The sequence below is a fragment of the Caloenas nicobarica genome, chromosome 4, assembly GCF_036013445.1.
Source record: "Caloenas nicobarica isolate bCalNic1 chromosome 4, bCalNic1.hap1, whole genome shotgun sequence".
Classification (NCBI taxonomy): domain Eukaryota; kingdom Metazoa; phylum Chordata; class Aves; order Columbiformes; family Columbidae; genus Caloenas; species Caloenas nicobarica.
This window is the reverse complement of record NC_088248.1, coordinates 22,401,804-22,420,655: the sequence shown is the minus strand read 5'-3', so window position 1 is coordinate 22,420,655 and position 18,852 is coordinate 22,401,804. Positions and strand designations below refer to the sequence as shown.

The following is an 18,852-nucleotide window of genomic DNA, read 5'->3' as shown; positions in this document are numbered from 1 at the left end:
TGTGCTCTTGGCCTAATGTTGCTTGTGGTAAATGTAAACATGTACTAAAAGTGCTTAACTAAGATTTGTGGATTTAAATTGATATACTGAATTACTGGTTGTAAAACAACGTACATTTATCAAGATGTAGTGTTATGAAAATCGTTATGTTGGAAACATTTGTAGGGTGGTTGTTAAGTTCGCAATTTGTAGTTTCAGTAATATTGACATTTTGTCAGTTTTGATACTTTAACCTAGAAATTGTTTCATATGTTAGGATTTTCTAGCACTTATCACATTATAGTGGCTAACATACTCTAAAGTCGTGTATGGAGAAAGTGGACTGGTAAGCCATGCAACAGAACTTAAGGAAGGATCCGTTTTAGCTGTTCAAGTCAAGAATACGATGTGAAGGGGTTGGTAGCTGGCAATCCTTTCAAGCCAGCAGCAATTCTTGCAAGCATCCAGAACTACAGAAGTCCTTCAGCTAGGAAGGGAGAAAGCATCCTACTTCGAGGTTGTTTATTTTGTTTGTTTGCTTGGATTTTGTTTTTGTTTGTTTCTTCTGGATTTTCTATCTTAAAAAATACAGCAGAAGCATAAAATGTTAAAGATTCCTAAAATACTTCAATGTTTATGTGGTATAGACAATGCTGTTATTGGTAGTGATTAAGTGATCTAATAAGGCTTTTCCTTAGTTTGAGTGATTGTCTAACTGATGCATCAAGCTTGCATAATATTAAATGTAGTATTTCCAATAACTCCTTCTAACACCACTCAAAAAGCCAAAGTTCACTAAAAATAAGTTCTGATCATGCTTTCTCAGTTTTTTACCTATCAGTGTTGCTAGTAGTCTACCAGAATTGAAAGGTAGTGCTGCAAAATTTTGTGTATTATTTGAAAAACAAACAAACAAACCCCAAACCCAAACACAACATAAACTACTTTAAAAGTCCTTGGTTGATTAAAACATGTCAACATAACAACTTTTCTACTGAAGAGTAAGATTTTCTCTCTTCTGAGAGGCATGAACTGAGTTCTAGTCTGAGTCCATTCTAATTCTGATACTGACTCAGTTGTAGCCTATGGCAATTTATCACATTTTTTTATATATGTAAAATGGAAATATTTGTCCAGAGGCAATATGAAGATTAATTACTTAATATTTATAAATAATTCTGAAAAATCAGCATTATGCAGATATTATGTTTTTTTTCTGAACAGTTGATTCTAATCTGGGATGAGGGCTAGAAAAGGACATAAGCACCTGATGCTCAAGTCAAGTGGAATTTAGATGCCCTGGGTCAAAATTGCAGCCCTAAAAATGTTTCCACATCTGCCACGTAACCCTGGAGGTACCTAAGTTTGCCTGGAAGCTCGGGCATTTTTTATTATGAGGTGCATAAAGTACTCCGGCAATGCTCATTCGTGCTCTCAAAGGTACTTAAGCCTTAATAGGACTGAGCAGCCTTATAATTAACTCAGGCTAATGACCAGTAGGTGTACAGAAATGAAGCATTCCTCTGCATGTCCCCCTGGAGAGTTCAGTCCAGTAGGTGAGCAATGAAAATGCATAGTAGGCCAGGACCTTGCAGCAACAGCTGGCCCCACAGTGGAAAAATCTGGTTTTCTTCAGACTGTAGCTTAGCACTTAGAACAGACAGAACTGTGGATGAGATCCAGGCTCAATTCCCTTGTCTGTCTGAAAGGACTCAACCCCTCCTTCAGACTATGCTTTAGTTAGCAGGCAGCAGACTTTTTAGAATGTGCAAAAGATTTTTACATCTTCAATTTCACTTTCCAAAGATAATTCACTATTCACTGTCAGCATTTAAGTTTTGCAGTTATGGCCCATTGGTGAGAAAGAGGAACTCTTGTCAAATTTTACAGAAAACGAGAAAATATTCAGTCCTGGATAATTACAAAAACAATTTTAGGAGGTGGGACTAGAACACAGGATAGAGTGCTTTCCAGTGAGTGCCAGCTTAGATTAGTCCACTCCCTATACAACATGATGATTTTTGTGCATGTACCAGATGCAAAAACTTTCATTCCTGCACTGTATGAAGACTCTAAACTCTGGATTCAGTTATGCAGCCCAGGAAGATGAAAATCAGATGGTGTGATACTTAGGAGTGAAGTGCTTTGTCTTCTAGATCTGTCCTACCTTCAGCAATAGGGATACAATAGAATGAACAGACTCCCCCTCCTTATCTCTCACTTTCTTTCTGTTTGTCTCCATGCTTGTGGTCAGTTCTTAAAATGACAAGGTAAGAAACATAGTCTGAGCCTGACCTTTTTCTTCAGAATTCAAAGGGGAAAATCCTTGTGATGTTATTGAAATCAGAATTGGGCTCTGAGTATTAATGGAACAAGGAACTTTTTGAGAAGTTTCCTGTGTAGTACCTATTATACCTAAAACTCACGTATTTCAGCTGTGATTTGTCAAACCTGCTGTTTCTGCGAAGTCAATACCTGTCTCACTAATTTAAAACAAATTAACTAAAAGGAATTTTATAGTGATTTAAATTCAAATGCTCTGAGATGTATGTAGTCTGTTAAGTCACTGAAAAGACTGCTAAAAAGGAGAAAAAAAGTAAATAGGCTTTTCTTTCCAGAATACATGCATGATTTTGCTTTTACCCATGCTTTTATCCTTGCATGGATATGTTTAGCTGAAATATTTGTAACATCTTATGCATATGACTAGGCTGTCATCATGGAACAAAATTGTAAAGACAAAGTTTTCACTTTTTGAGGAATCGTGGTATAGAGAAACATGCAAAGTTGTGAAGATGAAAATAGACTTTGATTCCTGCCAACATGTAAAAAGTAATGTGACCGGAAGATTATCTTCACACTAAATACATTTCTACGTATCTACACATAGATAGTTATTAGCTATTAGTGGGGTAAAAAAAGAGTTTTTCAATAGCTATGAAAAACCATAAAAACAAACCTTTAATTCTAAAGCAGCACTGTTGCTTAAACATCATAATATTAGAGGCTTTTTGGGTGTCTGTAACAAATTGCTTGCTTTTGTGCTGCAGCTTGGAAAAATCCATGAAACAGGCTGAAACCCCCTGAACTGGGCCTCTGGAAGAAAAAAAATAAAAAGCTTTTCCATATTTTGAAGTGGCTTTTTAGGCCTCCCGAGTCTTTTTGGCACATCATTCTCAGACCCTTATGGACTGGGATGCTGCCAAACAGCTTTTTTCCCACAAAACGTTAATAAACTTTGAGTGCTGGACAGAAGAGTAGTGCAATTCCCAAAAAGAGATTTCACTATAAGGTTTCAAAATACCTACAATATAGAAATTAGCCTCTGAATGAACCCAGCAATATTTCCCTTGGTTTTCTTACAAACACAAGAAATTCAGTTCTGCATCTTACACTGGTTTATCATTTTGTCCTTCCCTGTTTAAGAAATTGTTTTGTTTTACCAGCAATATGATTCCTAATATTGTTTTACAAATTAGATGTGCTTATTCTAATGCAAGTATACTTTGATTTTGCCAAACATTTAACCATACTTACATTTACTTACAACCACATCAAAATATTTTGTGACTACAAAGTATTTAGACTCACATTGCCCAGAAGAAGAAACATACTGGATGATTAGTTACCATGGCTGGAGGAAGTAAATCCAAGCAAGTCTTTAGAATTTCTTTGGACTGTTATCCATTGCTAGACCTTGTAAAACTTTAGCATTCTCCTAACTTCCATTAGAAACAATATCGGCTGCCATTGAAAATGGAGCTTTCCTATATAAATGCTTTTTTTTCTCCTACACTTGCCTCTACCTCCTGTGCTACTTGGAGTTTGGCGTAACCTCATTTCGTGCTCCAAGCAGGAATATTATTTGTTCTGTCTGTGCTTGAAGTAGTTCAAAGCTAAAGTAACAGAGATGGAAATTTCTTCTGTTATATTTTGAAGGAAGTCCATTGGAGGCGGCAAAGGGAGAACTACAGCAAAAAGGTTTACATTAGTCATCTCGGACTTCTAGTCAGTGTGCTACAGCTGGTATTCCTGTGGTGGGGAAGGAATGCTGAACTTGATTGTTTCAGTTAATTTGCAGAGCATTTATACATCAGGGATCATCCTCACAACAGGCTAGGTCCTGTTCTCTGAGCCAGCACTCCCAGGTGCATGTGTGCACTCCTCTGGATTTGGCTGGGAGTTGCTTTTACATAATTCAGAACAGAATTTTGAGTCAAATGGTTAATTCAGTTCCAAGAGACACTCAGACAATATCTGAAAGATGAAACTGACTCACCTCTTAAGTATCTGGTCCTTACCCTGCTTACTCAGGCACAGCTTCCACTGACTTCCAAGAATCCAGTTTAGCATGTAAAACAGCAGTTAAGGCCATTTCAGCGTGAGCTTTGCTAGAGTACATAGTTATCTTCAAAATTACATATTTCCCTTGAAAAACCTTATTTTTATTTACTTCTCTGATTCTGCAGTAGTACATTTTGTAGACAAAACTTTCCATGCTTTGTCATCTCCAAACTGATTTGTTTTGGAAAGCCTGACAGAAAATTTATTCAGCTACAGTTACAGATACTCTTAAAGAAAAAAAATCTGATCAGCTTCAAAAACGTACGCTTTTATGGTTTTGCAACATTTAGAAGCCAGACACCCTTAACACATCCAAGTACACTCCATAAATTTAATTAATCGAAGAGAAATATCCTTGTTATTTGGGAGAAAGGTGCCGAGTCCCAAATAAATACAGTTTATGTGAATCCATGTGCAGCTGTGGAGCATATAGAGGCAGTTGTGAAAACAGTATATATATGTTCAAGAACATAGATACAGCAATACACTTAAAACCAGGATGGCATGACAAATAGGACTGGATAGTGCTTTTTGAAGAATGCAGTTGTTCACTTAGCAACATACAAACAAGAAGAAAGATTTTAGCCTTGGTAGTTGTGAACAAATCCTCCCAAACATAATTGTTCATAGAAAAGGTGAAAGAAAAAACCTTTACACTGTGTTCTGCCTGTTACTCTGTCATCTGCAATTAGGAAACCCAAGTACAGCAATTTAAAAAGGAGTTAGAGTGGGAAAAAACAAGCAAACAAATATTCCCCACAGGAATAAACAGTGAAAAATTAAAGCTGCAAAGTTTAACTTTTAAAGAAAATATTAAAAGTAAATCTGTGAGATATTCAGTGGAAAAGATGTCTTGACGATTCTGGCCCTTAAACCCAAAGGCATTACTAATGACTTATATTGGCGGTTTTCCAGGTAAGTGTACTTTGACCTGCTTTGGAGTTCCACAAGGCAATGAAAGTTGCATCCCAGAGACATCATGCTGCCTTTAAGTACCTGCTTCTACGTATCTGAGCAAGAATATTTCAGATGAAAGCCTGATAGGACTTTTATAGAAGAGAATGGGTGATTGTTGATATTTTCTTGTAAGAAAACACACGTTTGGCCTAAGGAAAATGATCAGTATGAAAAATGTTGACCCAAACAATTAGTATGCAAGTTTCAAGCAATGAAAACCTAAGTCTTATAATAACTGGACATAAGAAAACATAAGAAAACATCTGAACCTACAGAAAAACATTTACTGTGAGGGTGACAGTACTGCAACAAGTTGCCTGGAGAGATTGTGGAGTCTCTATCCTTGGAGATAATCAAGACCTGACTGGACATGGTCCTGAGCAACCAGCTGTAGCTAGCCGTGCTTGAGCAGGGAGGTTGGACCACGTGACCTCCAGAGGTCCCTTCCAACCTCAACTATCCTGTGGTTCTGTGATTCTGTAACGTAGTAGATAACAAAAATAACAAGCAGGAAAAACAGCCCCATCTGTGATATTGTTAACAATTTCTAAGCTGGTTGTTTTAGGAGATGTGCCTCTCTATTTTGAGGTTGCAGGCAGAATTTGTATAGTTTTGTAATTTCCTTCTACACATGGCCTTGGCTGGCCTGAGTAGAAGACTATGCAAGGGCAACAGTGTTGTGGTGGAAAGAGACTTGATGTGGAAGGAAATCTAGCCTATATATTTCATGATTAAATATGATGACCCTGAAGCATTTCCAGTAGAACTAGTTGCAGTAATGCACTGGCATTCAGAAAGGCAATTCATGCAGATCTTACTCTTTATTTTCTCCTTCTTAACAATTTCCCATCAAGTTTGTTAGTATACATGCTGTACTGTGAATTTCCGTCTTAATAATGAACTTTCAGAGACTTCTTATAAGAATACTGAATAAAAATAATCCAATGTCCAATATCAACTTTTTAAAAGAAAAGGAGTAATGTATGACTTTAGGTGATAGCTAATATATAATAATATCATTAGATAGGCAATGCACAAATCTAACACAAATATAAACAGAGTACCACAAGCAGGAGATCAAACTGAATGTGTACTGCTTATCCAGGAATGCTGGAAAATGGTGAATTTGCCATAATGGATGTATTCAGAATTTGGTGGAAGGAAGATAATTAATGGAAACAGTGAGATGTCTGTGTAAGAAAAATATAATGGGATTTGTGAAGGGAGAATTGATGTGAAATCAAACAGATAACCTGTATTAACCAGATACCAGTTCCTCTATACTAAGCCTGCCAACCTAATGTACAAATAGTGTTTAAATATCATAAAGATAGTAAAAAGGTCGTTTTCTTGCTGGCTGAACAATATGGCCACAATGACTGACATATTGTGGGAGCTGGGAATGTTGCAAGGGTGCGGACAGACTAATAATGAAGCACTTCAATTACACCAGGTAGAGTGTGTAAATGTAATGCTGGGACATAATGCTATGGTATTGTACATGGCTGCTCTGGAATAGAAATCAGGGAACCCACAAGAGGAAAAGTCTGAGCTTGTTTGTAACAGTTCACAGGACTCGGGTAAAAAACTTCTGTTTAAAAAAAAAAAAAAAAAGAGGAACAACCTGATGAAGAATGAGAAATACTTTTTCAAGTGCATCAAGACCAGACAGATAGTGAACGCTGACAGATGGCAAAGGTATAAAAACAAGCTTAGAAGATAAAGTCATAAAAGATTAGGTAAATCCATTGCATCCATGCATCCATACTTGCTGTATTGGAGCATAAGTAGCTTCCCATAACAAAACTGTCTTGATAGTGGTTCTAAAGATCTGGTTTAAACCAAGAAAATGTTTATAGGCCAAATCAATGAAACAGTAACAAATCACTGGTCAAAATGGTGTTTACCTATGTATTACAAAGAAACTCAAATGAACTTTTAGTTGTTAGTGAAACAGTGGGTAGCAAACGTGCTTAGCAGAGAGGAAGAGAGAGAGAGATATTTCTGCAGAATCTATGGATCAGTAAGCTAAAGTCTGTATTCAGGAGGCCAGTGGAACCTTTAACAAAGCACAGAATTAATGGCTGCATTGGTAAACATTACATATTTAGAAGAATCAACATGACTTTAAACCGACTTAAACATGACTTTAAATCTCTGCCCTGTGACACTTAATATCTCTATATACTCAACCCAAACTGCATTTCTCTTTTTTTGCTGTCATGTCCCGATTGCAAACACATCACCTACTTGCTGATCACAGTCACCTGGAGATCTGTTTCCATGATTCCATCTTCCCATCACAGAGCAGCTTCTGATTATCTTCTTTAGATGTACTCCTTTCCTTTTCCTCAAGTTGATATAATTTATCTTCTGTCTATGTTTGTCTCCATTTAGGGTTTAATCTATTCTATGATGTTATTATAAAATTAAATTTATTTACTTCCTTGTTTATAGTAAATCCCTCATCCTCTAAATCCTTTTTCTTTTTAAAGTAATACTTGTGAAAGGTGTCAGGCTGATTGTCCTAAAATGTCTCTAACTATGCTGAGATCATGAACAACACAGCAAGAGCTGGAAACTCCCTCACTGTTAAATCCCACACATTGCTGTGTTAATACATTTCGAGTTCAACCTGGAAGGGTTTTTTCTAAGCAGTGCCTATATTGGTGAAATTTCTAATGCAGTGCTTCTGCAACTACACAGATAGAAGGGTTATTTTGTTTGTTTTCTTTGTTTGCTTTGGTTGGTTGTTTGCTTTGGGGTTATTGTTGTCATTTTTTGTTGGTAGTGATTTTGTTTTGGTTTGGTTTTTTGTAAACATGCAATTTCAGGGCAAGAAGCTAGTTTATGTTAGATTCCTCTTTAAGAATAAATTCTGTAATTAGAGTCCTGAAGAGGTTCTGGAGGGGTTCCGAACCTTTGTTTCTTTGCTAAAACTCATAACAAAAATCATGACTGCCAAACAATGCTTGATCCAGTTCTAAATTAATTCTTTTTGGTATCTGTAACCATAAATTGCAGTAGCACATTGTATCATTTGCTATGCTTCTGAGTTAAGTGTAGGCTGTATAGGCTGAGGTTTTTGTCTGTGCAGTGAGATTACAAATACTGAATCTAGATTAACATTAATTTGTCTGTATCTGTTTCTATTTCTATCTGTAGTTTGACAGCTCTGGAATTGTTTGTAATAAAAATAGTAATCCATTTCAAATTAGGCTTCAGAATCTTCTGTACTATGTATATCCAAAAATTAATAAATTTGTTTATTACTCTTAGCTTAGTATAAGAATTGCATAAAACCTTTTGCTTCGTGGATGTGAGACAGAAGCTTTCATCTTTTTATTGGCTGTGATTCTGAAGAGGCTTTGAGAAAAAAGTTGTGAAAACTAGATAGAGGGCCTTTCATAAAAATGGAAAACTTATTTCAATACCTAATTGCTTTTCCCCCCATTAATTTTATTCTGTTTCCTGTAATCACTTGCCCCACAACTGTTACATTTAATTACTTTATCTTCAGGAACTACCCTGACAATTCGAGATACACTCACATGAGAACTTTTGGTAATGCCTAAGGCCAGCTCCAGGTGTGGATAATGTTAACATTTGAAGTAGTGGAAGCACTCAAGAGTTCAACATAAGTTAATTCATCATGCTTATTGGCAGCCATATGTCAAGGATAAGAAGGGATCTCAGAGAAAAGGGCAAGATAATAAAAGAGATGTCAAAGACAACACACAAATTCCAATTTTTCTGACTTGTTTGTAGACTGTTTAGAGAAAGTTTCTGTTATCTTTTGAATTTGCAGAGTTGTCAGGGTTCTGTAGAGTTTGGATAATGAAAAATAGTTAACACTCAAAATTTCTTGCAGATCACTACTCATCATCAAACTTGTAGTATTAAACATTACAAAATTTCATTTTTAATGTTTATAAAATTGTTAGGCAGCCTATGTTGCCATGGCCTTGCAGAGCATTGTTTTGGAAAAATGTATTAGAGTATTTATACAACACGTAGTTGAAGCAGCATTTGGAATAGATTTTCAGCTCCCTGGTGAGCTCAGAATTGTTCTTGAATTGCATTGTTTGTTTATTTGGGTTGGTCAATCCTTTCCATTTTCCATCCTGGCACCCACTGTAACAAATTGTTGCTAACAAGTCTGGAACCGTTAACCAGTTGTAGGCATAGCATGGCAATTTGGGTTACTAACTACTGGTGAAGTAATCTTACTTGAACTAAGACATAAACAGTGTATTAAATTAATTACCTGTATTTATTTTTGAGACTTGACAGGGAAAAAGTTAACAATTATCCGATGAATTAAATATTGTGTGGCATTCTCATTTTCACTCAAGGGAAAGATTATTGAAATTTACCAGCAGATTAACCAGAAAGTAATCTACTTTTACCAAGTGGAATTTGATAAAAAGTATATCAGCTTGGCTTAGTTATAGAGAGCTTCTTTTCTTGTGACTTCTAATTCTTTTTCATATAATACATTTTCCATATTATTTTATTTGATGATTTTATTTGCATACAGAACGTTTATGAAATCACATACCTGTGGGAAAAACTGCAAAGTGGGAATGACTGTACATGACAGTTCTCATGCAGTGTTTAGTGCAAACTCTGTTTTCCCAAAGCCTAGAAAATACATCCTTAGAACAGCTAAATATGTAATCAGCTACAGAAGATGAAATTTTCTGAAAGGAGGCAGATCCCAGAGGTCTGTATATCAGGAGAATTGTAAAGGTTTTCAGTTTGACTTAGCAGGGTAAACCCCCACAGAGACACTTTCCTGTTGTATATATCAACTTATTCAGGAATACAGCATACTACATCCCCTGCAGTAATAAATATTGATTCTGTGATTCCTCTGACATAGGATTGCTATATTTTTGAGAGATATGTACTCACACTATAATATGTCCACATTGATTTCAGTGTAGACCAGAATTGTTTCAGTAAAACTGATCTGCATAATTGCAGTAGGCGTGTCAGGGATACGTAATGTTAAGGTATTCCAGCCAACTGTACATTTCCAATATCTGCCTGAACAGAAAAGAGGACACATGCAATAAGTGCAAAGACATAGATGACTCTATTGATATCTGTGTGATAACTCGTATAAGTAAGAGTTACATCTTGGAATAAGGACAGGATCAGGAAAATACTCTGGATTTTTGGAATATCACAGAATCATAGAATACCGGGTTGGAAGGGACCTCCAGGATCATTTGGTCCAACCTTTCATGGCAAAAGCATGCTCCGGACAAGATAGCCCAGCACCCTGTGAATATCAATATTCTATGTCAATATTCTACAGTAAGGATTGTTCCCTGCAAATAGACAGTCTTCCTGTCCTGCTCTTCTGGCCACCCATCTGTTAGTTGAGCAGTGTGAGAGAAGAACCCTCTTTCCTCTGACTTCTTTAATTGAGCTGATTTTATGGGAAGAAAAGGGTCCCAAGGCTTCTTTTCCCACCTGAGCATATGAGATGATAATTTTGCAATTATTCATGCAAGCTCCGCAGAATCTTTTATGTCTTCTGTCCTGCTTAGCTGTAATGGGCTTAGTCACATTGCCGTAGTTATGCTACTGATGGGGCTCCATTATACATTCTGACTGTAATCCCAGTCCTACTGAAGTCAGTGGCGTCTTTATCATTGACTTCAGTAGGTTCAGCATTTTATCCTGTTACTCCTTGGAACCTGAAATTACTTTAATGACTGGTTTTAACTTTGATTGAGGCTATACTTTCAGCTGGAGAATAAAATAACACCTTTTTTTATTATTATTTCAATCAGTCTAGATGCATTCAGTTCTTGTGTGACCAAATTATAATTTTGCGTAAGTAAAACTCGACTGGCTAAGTCCTAATACTATTTCATACTTTTCAAGCAGGTTATTAAAGAATAAAATAAAACAAAACTGGTAAAATGTATGGAAGTCCTTATTTGGAAATATGAATTGGTTACAAAACAGAGAACTGGGATACAATACATGTGTAAGACAACTTCTAGTCTGAAAAATCTGGAAATCTTTGAAGTGAGTTTGATCTTTCTTTAGCCACTTTTTTATACTAAAGTTGTAGTCAATAATTTGCTTTGTAGATTAACCTCATCCATTTATCCCAGTGGTATTTCAAACATAAGCTTCACCAAATTTGGGCATCCAAGCAAAATTCTCATATTTGTCATCAAGTCAATTTACCCAATTTTCAGATTTAACACTGTGCTAGTCTCTTTTCTAGAATATTGAATATTGAAACAAAGTTTTGTTGTTACGAATACATTCATTCTTTTCTATTTCTCAGCAAGCACTTCACGTTAAAACATTTCGGCCCTTGATCTCGCAATGGACTATTCACATCTTTGGTTATGATAGTGTATAGTCATATGTGGTATGGAAGTATCCCTAGTTAAATTATGCAGTATTATTTTTCTGCTTTCTCTCTAAACGGCTCACACTTTTTAAGTAAATGGAAGAGAAGATCAGATTTTTTTCATATAATTGCACTTTATATGGAGGAACAAGAATGCAAGCATATTCTCACATATACAAATGATCATAAAAAGGAAATGATTCAATGTTTTATTGTTTAATTTTGGAGAGGTACTGGGCATTGGAATTGTTGCAGTGCATTTGTGATACAGGAAACATGGAAGATAAAGATACTGCATATTACCAAAAAAAAAAAAAAAAGATTAGCCGAAGACTTTTTTGAAGTGCAAGAAAGCAATGTTAGTTAACATTCAGTAAGGTGTCTCCCTTTCTTCACAATTATCTCTGAGGTTGAGATGTCTGTAGAACTAATACTTTAGAGAAACAATGCAAGAAATCAAAGAATCTTGCATTGGGTAGTTATGTCTTCCTAATCCCCAGAATTTAGAGCTGTTTTGTATACTGGAGCATAAAGATCTATAGCCCTTATAGTATTTTATTCCAGCTCATGTAACTGTGGACATTCTCATTATTCATGGAAACATCTACTCTTTTAATTATTATTTGAGTTCTGGTTGAAATAGCAAAAGTGATATAGTTTCATTATTTTCAGTAAAAAAATCAATACATTTTCAAATAGTAGTACTGAACCGTAGTATTCATTTGTCCCAAGAGTACTATGTTAATGTTCTCTTCAAAAACTGATCCTAAAAATGTGTGACTTTTCTGGTAGTGTGGTTTAATTACGCTTCTGTATTGGAACATGCCGTGTATCTGGAGATGGATGCTTTATTAACATCGTATAGATAGTTGAAAGAAGGCTAATACAAATGTATGCTTTATTCAGAGGCAATACTAAGGAGGCCACTGTACAACAGTTTTGGAGGGAAAAAAAACATAAAAACTTTAGACAGAGATTTCGATAAATATGAAGCGTGACTACAGGATAGCACAGTAGTTTCTAGTAATGATGGATTTCTAATCTTCCCGTATGTTTAAAATATATAGCAGAATGCATGTTCTCTTGTATGGCTTAGAAATGCTCAGTCTTTTTACTCCCAAGGACTAAGAAAGCATGCGATTAAAGACCTTATTCTGAGTTGCACCCAGTATTCCCAAATCATTGATTTCAGAGCAGTTTGGAGATACTCAGTTACTCTGAGAAATGTAGGCAGAGTCTTGCTGAAGAATGGAATAAATTAATTTTTTCTTATCAGTTTTAACACTAATGAGATTGCAGAACTGTGACTCAAGCAACAGTTCATTTGAGAAGCAGTGGTATCTGTACAGGGAAAAAGCTGGTTCTAGATGACATACTAGAAGTCAATTAATTTCCTCTTCTTTTATAGAAACTGGAGATGACCTACTTTTTTTATTTAGTTCTTATCTTCCTTTCCCACACTTGGACTAATGATAAACTGTTTCTTTTAGAGCCACATTTTAAACATGCCTGGGTTTGTTAGTTTGGTTTTGTTTGTTTGGGTTTGATTTTGGTTTTTTTTTTCCTATGAAACTTGGGAATTATTTCTGTTCTGTAAACTTTTTCTGTGTCTTTCCTTAGTCTGTCTTTGAAAGGGTGGGGATTGTAAATTAGGGATACTTTGCAGAGCCAAGCTTTGCACAACTGATTGTCTGGAAGAAATTTTGCAAGGCAATGTTAGCATGCAGCCTGAATGTGTTCTAATGAAAATGCATGCTTTGCCTCAGGGACATTTGAGCAGAAATCTGTTCATAAAAATGCAGCAGAATTTGAATTTGTATCATGTCTTCTCACAAACTGAAACCCGTAAGGCTTCGTAGAATCAAATTATTTAGTAACAAGATTGCAGTAAATATGTAAATGATGAGAAAGAAACAGCAAAAAAGCAAGTAATTCCACAAGCAATAGAACTTATGAATACTGTTCTCCAAGAATTTGTGTGTTGTGGTTTGATTCTCAGATGTCTTACAAGTTGCAAGCTTTGATCAAAGCTTTTGCTGTAGCTGTAATGTTTATAACATCTCTCTATCGTGTGAATTTGGTGAGTACATATAAACTAAATTTCAGCAATTTTCTGTGTAGAGCGTAAGCAGGATCTTGTTCTTCTACCCATCCTGCAGTTTCTGTGAAATTCTCTGGAACTTCATTATGATGGTAACTCTGTTCTGTAAAATTTATTGAAATTGGGTAGGGGGCTAAGGTCAAGTCTGAAGCACAGAGTTCCATATTTAAATAAATAAATAGAAACATATGTAAAAGTGAAAACCTATGTATGCTGTATCTTTGAAGCAAATAAGTATAAAATATACTAAAGATGAAATGTTTAGTGAGGTAGCTTGAAATAAATTCGTATTGAAAACAAAGAGAAAAACTGGATTCTAAAATTAAAGTCTGGGAAGTGTTTGAAGTTGAGATGTGAGACTGTATACATTGGAAAATGGTCAATGAAATTTTACACTGACTAGACTGAAAACAGTTGGGAATTGTGAAGTCAACAGAAAGATGATTGTGATAGTTAAATGGATTTTGATTACGATGAATAGATGTTATTAAGAGTGTGAGAAATGAATCTGAAACTTGCAGAATACAGATCCTGTCAACTGCAGAAGAAGCTAGGCTTGATTCACCTGCAGAGAAAGCAAACAGCAGACATAAAAACATTTATGAAGTGAGAGAAGGATGGAAGGGTATGTGTTGTTCCGATGTAAAAGAGAAAGCAGCTTCTGTGCAACAGCAGAGCAAAATCACAACTAAACCTACACTGGTTTTGATGCACAAAGAGAAATGCCAGAGCACTTTTTTGAAGAACTTGGCAGAAAAAGGAAAGGTTAAAATTAAATGTGGTTGAATTTCAGAACTGTGGAACACTTTTGTTGGTTCTTTTGAAAACATTGCTTCTTCAGAATTGAGGGTAGATACAGGCCTAGGAGGAATATACCATTATCATTGGGAACTATAGGAGAGAATATAAAAAGTTAAGTACCTCAGTAAATTTTACAGAAACAGTTCCCCCTTCACCATAACCACCACATCATAACACCCTTTGTCCTTATGACTGGTTTCTGAATGGGAGCAGCAGTCACCAGTGAAAATAAAAAAAGATTATGCATGGCAAAACAGAGTCTAAGACTTCTAAGACCTCACTTGTCACTGTTATTTAGGCTCTGTCTTGTCCTTCCATTGGCTGGAGGAGATGCCATGAGGATCACCAATTAGTTTTTGCAGGCTTTGATATCTAAGTAAACTTCCAAAAGTCATTCTAAAGCATTCTAAAAAACACCTCTTACATCTGTTAGATACCTTACCCTCTTTCTTTCTTTAGTTAAAAAGTTTTGTATTTTATAATGCTGACACTAAGATCAGTCAGCTATTTGGGAAGTGGGAACATGTTTTTTCCATCTAGGCTGAACTGGCTTAAAGTATGCTTTGTGTGTGCACATGCACATGTCTTTGCCACATAGTAGAGCCAGCTATTGGCTTGAAAGCAATGGATGTTTGCACTGTTAATTCTGGAAGGAAAACTTTTAGCTTTTCATGACTTGTGTTTGGCATCAGTGCTGGTAAAGCCTAAAAATGGTCAGCTTCAGGGTCTGAAACTTTTGCAGGTAGATGCCTTTTTTTGTAAAAAATAAGAGTCCTGAAGTTTCTGTCTTGGATTGTCTCTACTGCTCACAGTCTTATGTAGACAGGTAAAAAAGAACAATGAGATTATTGGTTTGCTGGTATAGTATGAATTTTTTGGTCAATCTAACCATCAGATAAATAACAGAAGAGGGGAATACACACAAAGCTTTTCCTGCCTTGAAATAAAGAAGTGGCGATTTACAACTTAAATCCATTCCTCATGTCTGTTTTCTGTGTACCTTTATCATCTGCTCGAGACACTCCGTCAAAGGAGCAGCGCAAGTGTCAGCGTGTAAGGAGACCCAGTAATTCAACATTCTCAAAGGAAAGCGTTGTTACTCATTTGCTATTATTTTGATACAGCTTGAGGATGAAATGTTTTGAATAAAATTCAGCCAAGTCTCATTCAATACCTTGCTCTTAGGCACTACTACAGAGCACTGTCAGAAGACTGTATCTAGGTTTATAACATATCAACATAAATTTGTATGTATTTATACATACATATATGTCACAGAGACAAAAGCACACACAAAAATACATAAACCAATTTAAAGAACTTTTTTTTTTTTAATATACTTTAGAAGATTTGTGTGAATGTAAACATTTAGGAAACTTGTGCAGCAGAAGTCACTGTAACCGCTAGTATTTTGACCTTGTAAATAAAAATATGCAGGATAGTATCTTTCACTTGAAATGTAACAGATATTTAAAAATTTGTGGAATTTTACTTGCTGCTTCTCAGCCTGGCACAACAGGTGCTATAAAGGCCCTAGCAGATTTGTGCATAAGACGTATTATATATGACACCACACTATTTAATTCCATGATTTAATGAAAGGCTAGCTATTAAAATTTTTTTATAGCCAAACAAGGAATCTCTTGCTTTGTAACCATAATGGATGGGAATAATAAGTAAATCACCAGTTTACATGTATGCAAGCAATATTTTCTATATATTATTCATAGCATTTGTATGGCTAATAATTCTAATAAACTATCAAACCCCATTAAAATCTTTGAACGTTGTGAGAGTAAGACAAAAAGCTCTGTAAGCGTAAGGCACAAAATATCCTTGTGTACATCCAACTGTTACGGACTTCCACAGTTCTGCATTCACTGTGACTATAGCCTCATGTTCACAATGTGTAAGTAGTGTTGTACATAGTTGCTACAATAATAACCACATTCTCAGAACTCTTTGGACAGCTTTAATAATGTTACACTGTGTTCCACTGACTCTCATTTCAACTTAGATTTAATGCAGCTATAGTCTAAATAGATTAATAGGTTCATATTTTTCAATAATTTGCATGACATGTTAATTAAAAACATATTGTAAGGTGCCCCTTTGTGGGCATCTTTCATTATTTTTGCTGATATAGATTACGTTTATTATGTTTGTTTTGTGCAGAGCATTAGAATACATAACACAGTATAGTACTGTATTATTAATACCTCTTTTTTGGTATTAATCTGTGCTTAAGTGCCAAATGTTGATGCTACTTTAAATGGTCTTTTCCTATTTTTGAATACTGAAGTGCTACAAATGCGAACTGCCCAGCTAATGTCCTGATCCTTTGTAACTTAAGTAAGTAAAATACTGGTGTGGATGTAAACATTTTCCAACATAAACCTGAAAAACAACAACAACATGCAAAACATATTGGTGCATGGAATATATCCACCACAAAAAAAACAAGTTAAAAGACAAATGGCCAGAAAGAAAATACAGTCACAGACAGATTCAATTTTGAAATCTCCTGAAAAATTCAAGAGTGATTAATTCTAGGTGACAATCAGGTAAAAAGATCATTTTGTATCAGTCACAAACACTGGACAGTTCCTGCTTGGTTCAGAAGAGCAAACCAGCTGTGTAGTCCAAGTCAGTTTTTTCGTGTCATAATCATATCAATATAATACGCAGAGACAGAATTACCATCCAGTGGACATCAGTTCACAGAACTCCACAGTTATAGTCAGTCAATCTACTCAGTGACTTCTAGAATTATGTACAAGGGTGCACATGGCTGAATTGATTATGGAACAGTCACTGGGCTTCCTGTTGAAATAGCTTTCTTGAGACTTTTTTTTCCTGTTTGATTCTGAAGTGGTATCAGGGTCCTTAATTTTCAGTTCATGCTGTCTTTATGGCTGCTTCGATCTGTATTGTGATTGTTTAGTTCTTGATTTTTCCACTGAATGCTTGTTCCGTTCATGGGCACTGAAGTCACTAGACTTTTAGACTGGGAGCAGCAACAGCAAAGACATGACTGGAAATAAGGAAAAAAAAAAAAACCAAACACAAATCTATCAATTTATGCAGATTGCCAGCTATATCTTTCATTCAGAAATAAACAGACAATTCTGATAGCAGCACCCAGGCAAGTTCTTTATTCTAGAATACAAACAATTCTTGTGACTAAACATCACAAATGCAGCAAATTAGGCCTGGTCTGTGCCTCTTATTTAAGAAAAACTTTCACAGTATCAAAAGGGAAATTTGTCTGACTAAGGTAAATAGATTGAGAACTAACAGAACTCAGTGCATATTGGAAGAGCTGGGTTGTTTTTCCCTCTTTCTCACTGTACTTCAAACTTAGGGATCAGTATGCTCCTTAGCATGTAAGAGAAAAGAAAACTCTCTGGCCTATGACTTAGGTCCCATCTCACATCTTAAAAGAAGATAAAATTGTTTAGGAAAAGGGACAGTGAATATATTGAGGTGTATCATTTTTCACAGTTAAAAACAGAAGATCATTCAGGATTGTACTCCCAGGTTTTTCACAGGCTGGTTGTCTCTTCTGTTCAGTTGTCTCTTCTGAAAGGAGCAGAAAGCATTCTTCAGCTATCCTCCCCTCCCTTCAGGAAAACTAGTGCCTAATTCTGTGTAGATGGATGGTATCTCTGAACTCAAGGAGAAGTTTGTTGCAGAGAGGTAAAGCCAGACTTAAGATATATGTATTATCTATCTATGAGTGGGTATGTAAAACAGCAACAGAGGTAGGGTGAGAAACTCAAATATGAAATGGAAAGATTGCCTGAATTCACGACCTTGGTACTAGAAAGGTAAGGGTAAGCTATAATGAGAAACTGGGAAGGATTAAATCACTACTGAAAATTCTTTAGAGTTATTGGATGGTAATTTTATTTGGAAGGACAAATGGAAAAAATGATCTAATGATATGTGGAGCAGCCTGGTAGTACCCACTGTTACTTCTCCCTTTCACTTGAGGACAAGTTCAGGCACAGCATCCTCTCCACAGTTCCCAAATGAAGTAGGGGACTGTGAAAATGAAAGCTGCCTTCTTATTTATGATGTGGAAATACTCCCTTAAAATAGTTTGTACATGTGAGCAGGCCACAAACAGATATTCCCTATTTTAATAACTCCTTATACTTTTTCAGTAGCTTGAGTTGCCTATTTGCAGACTTAAAATTCAGTGGTTCAGTCCTGTCATCATTTTTCTTTGCAGATAGAAAGGAGTCAGTCTTCCATTTCACTGCTTTCTTTACCAGTTTAT

The 18,852-nt window shown here is 35.8% G+C and overlaps 1 protein-coding gene across 1 annotated transcript in view; it reads right to left on the bottom strand.

Annotated features, from left to right (window-relative positions):
• Positions 1–15,886: 15,886 nt before the first annotated feature.
• Positions 15,887–18,852, bottom strand: part of EDNRA (endothelin receptor type A) — a 33,175-nt gene continuing 30,209 nt past the window's right edge. The window contains exon 8 of the mRNA XM_065633571.1: positions 15,887–17,601. Within this exon, the coding sequence (XP_065489643.1) occupies positions 17,461–17,601 (141 nt within the window). The 3' untranslated portion in view covers positions 15,887–17,460. The remainder of the gene's footprint in view (positions 17,602–18,852) is intronic.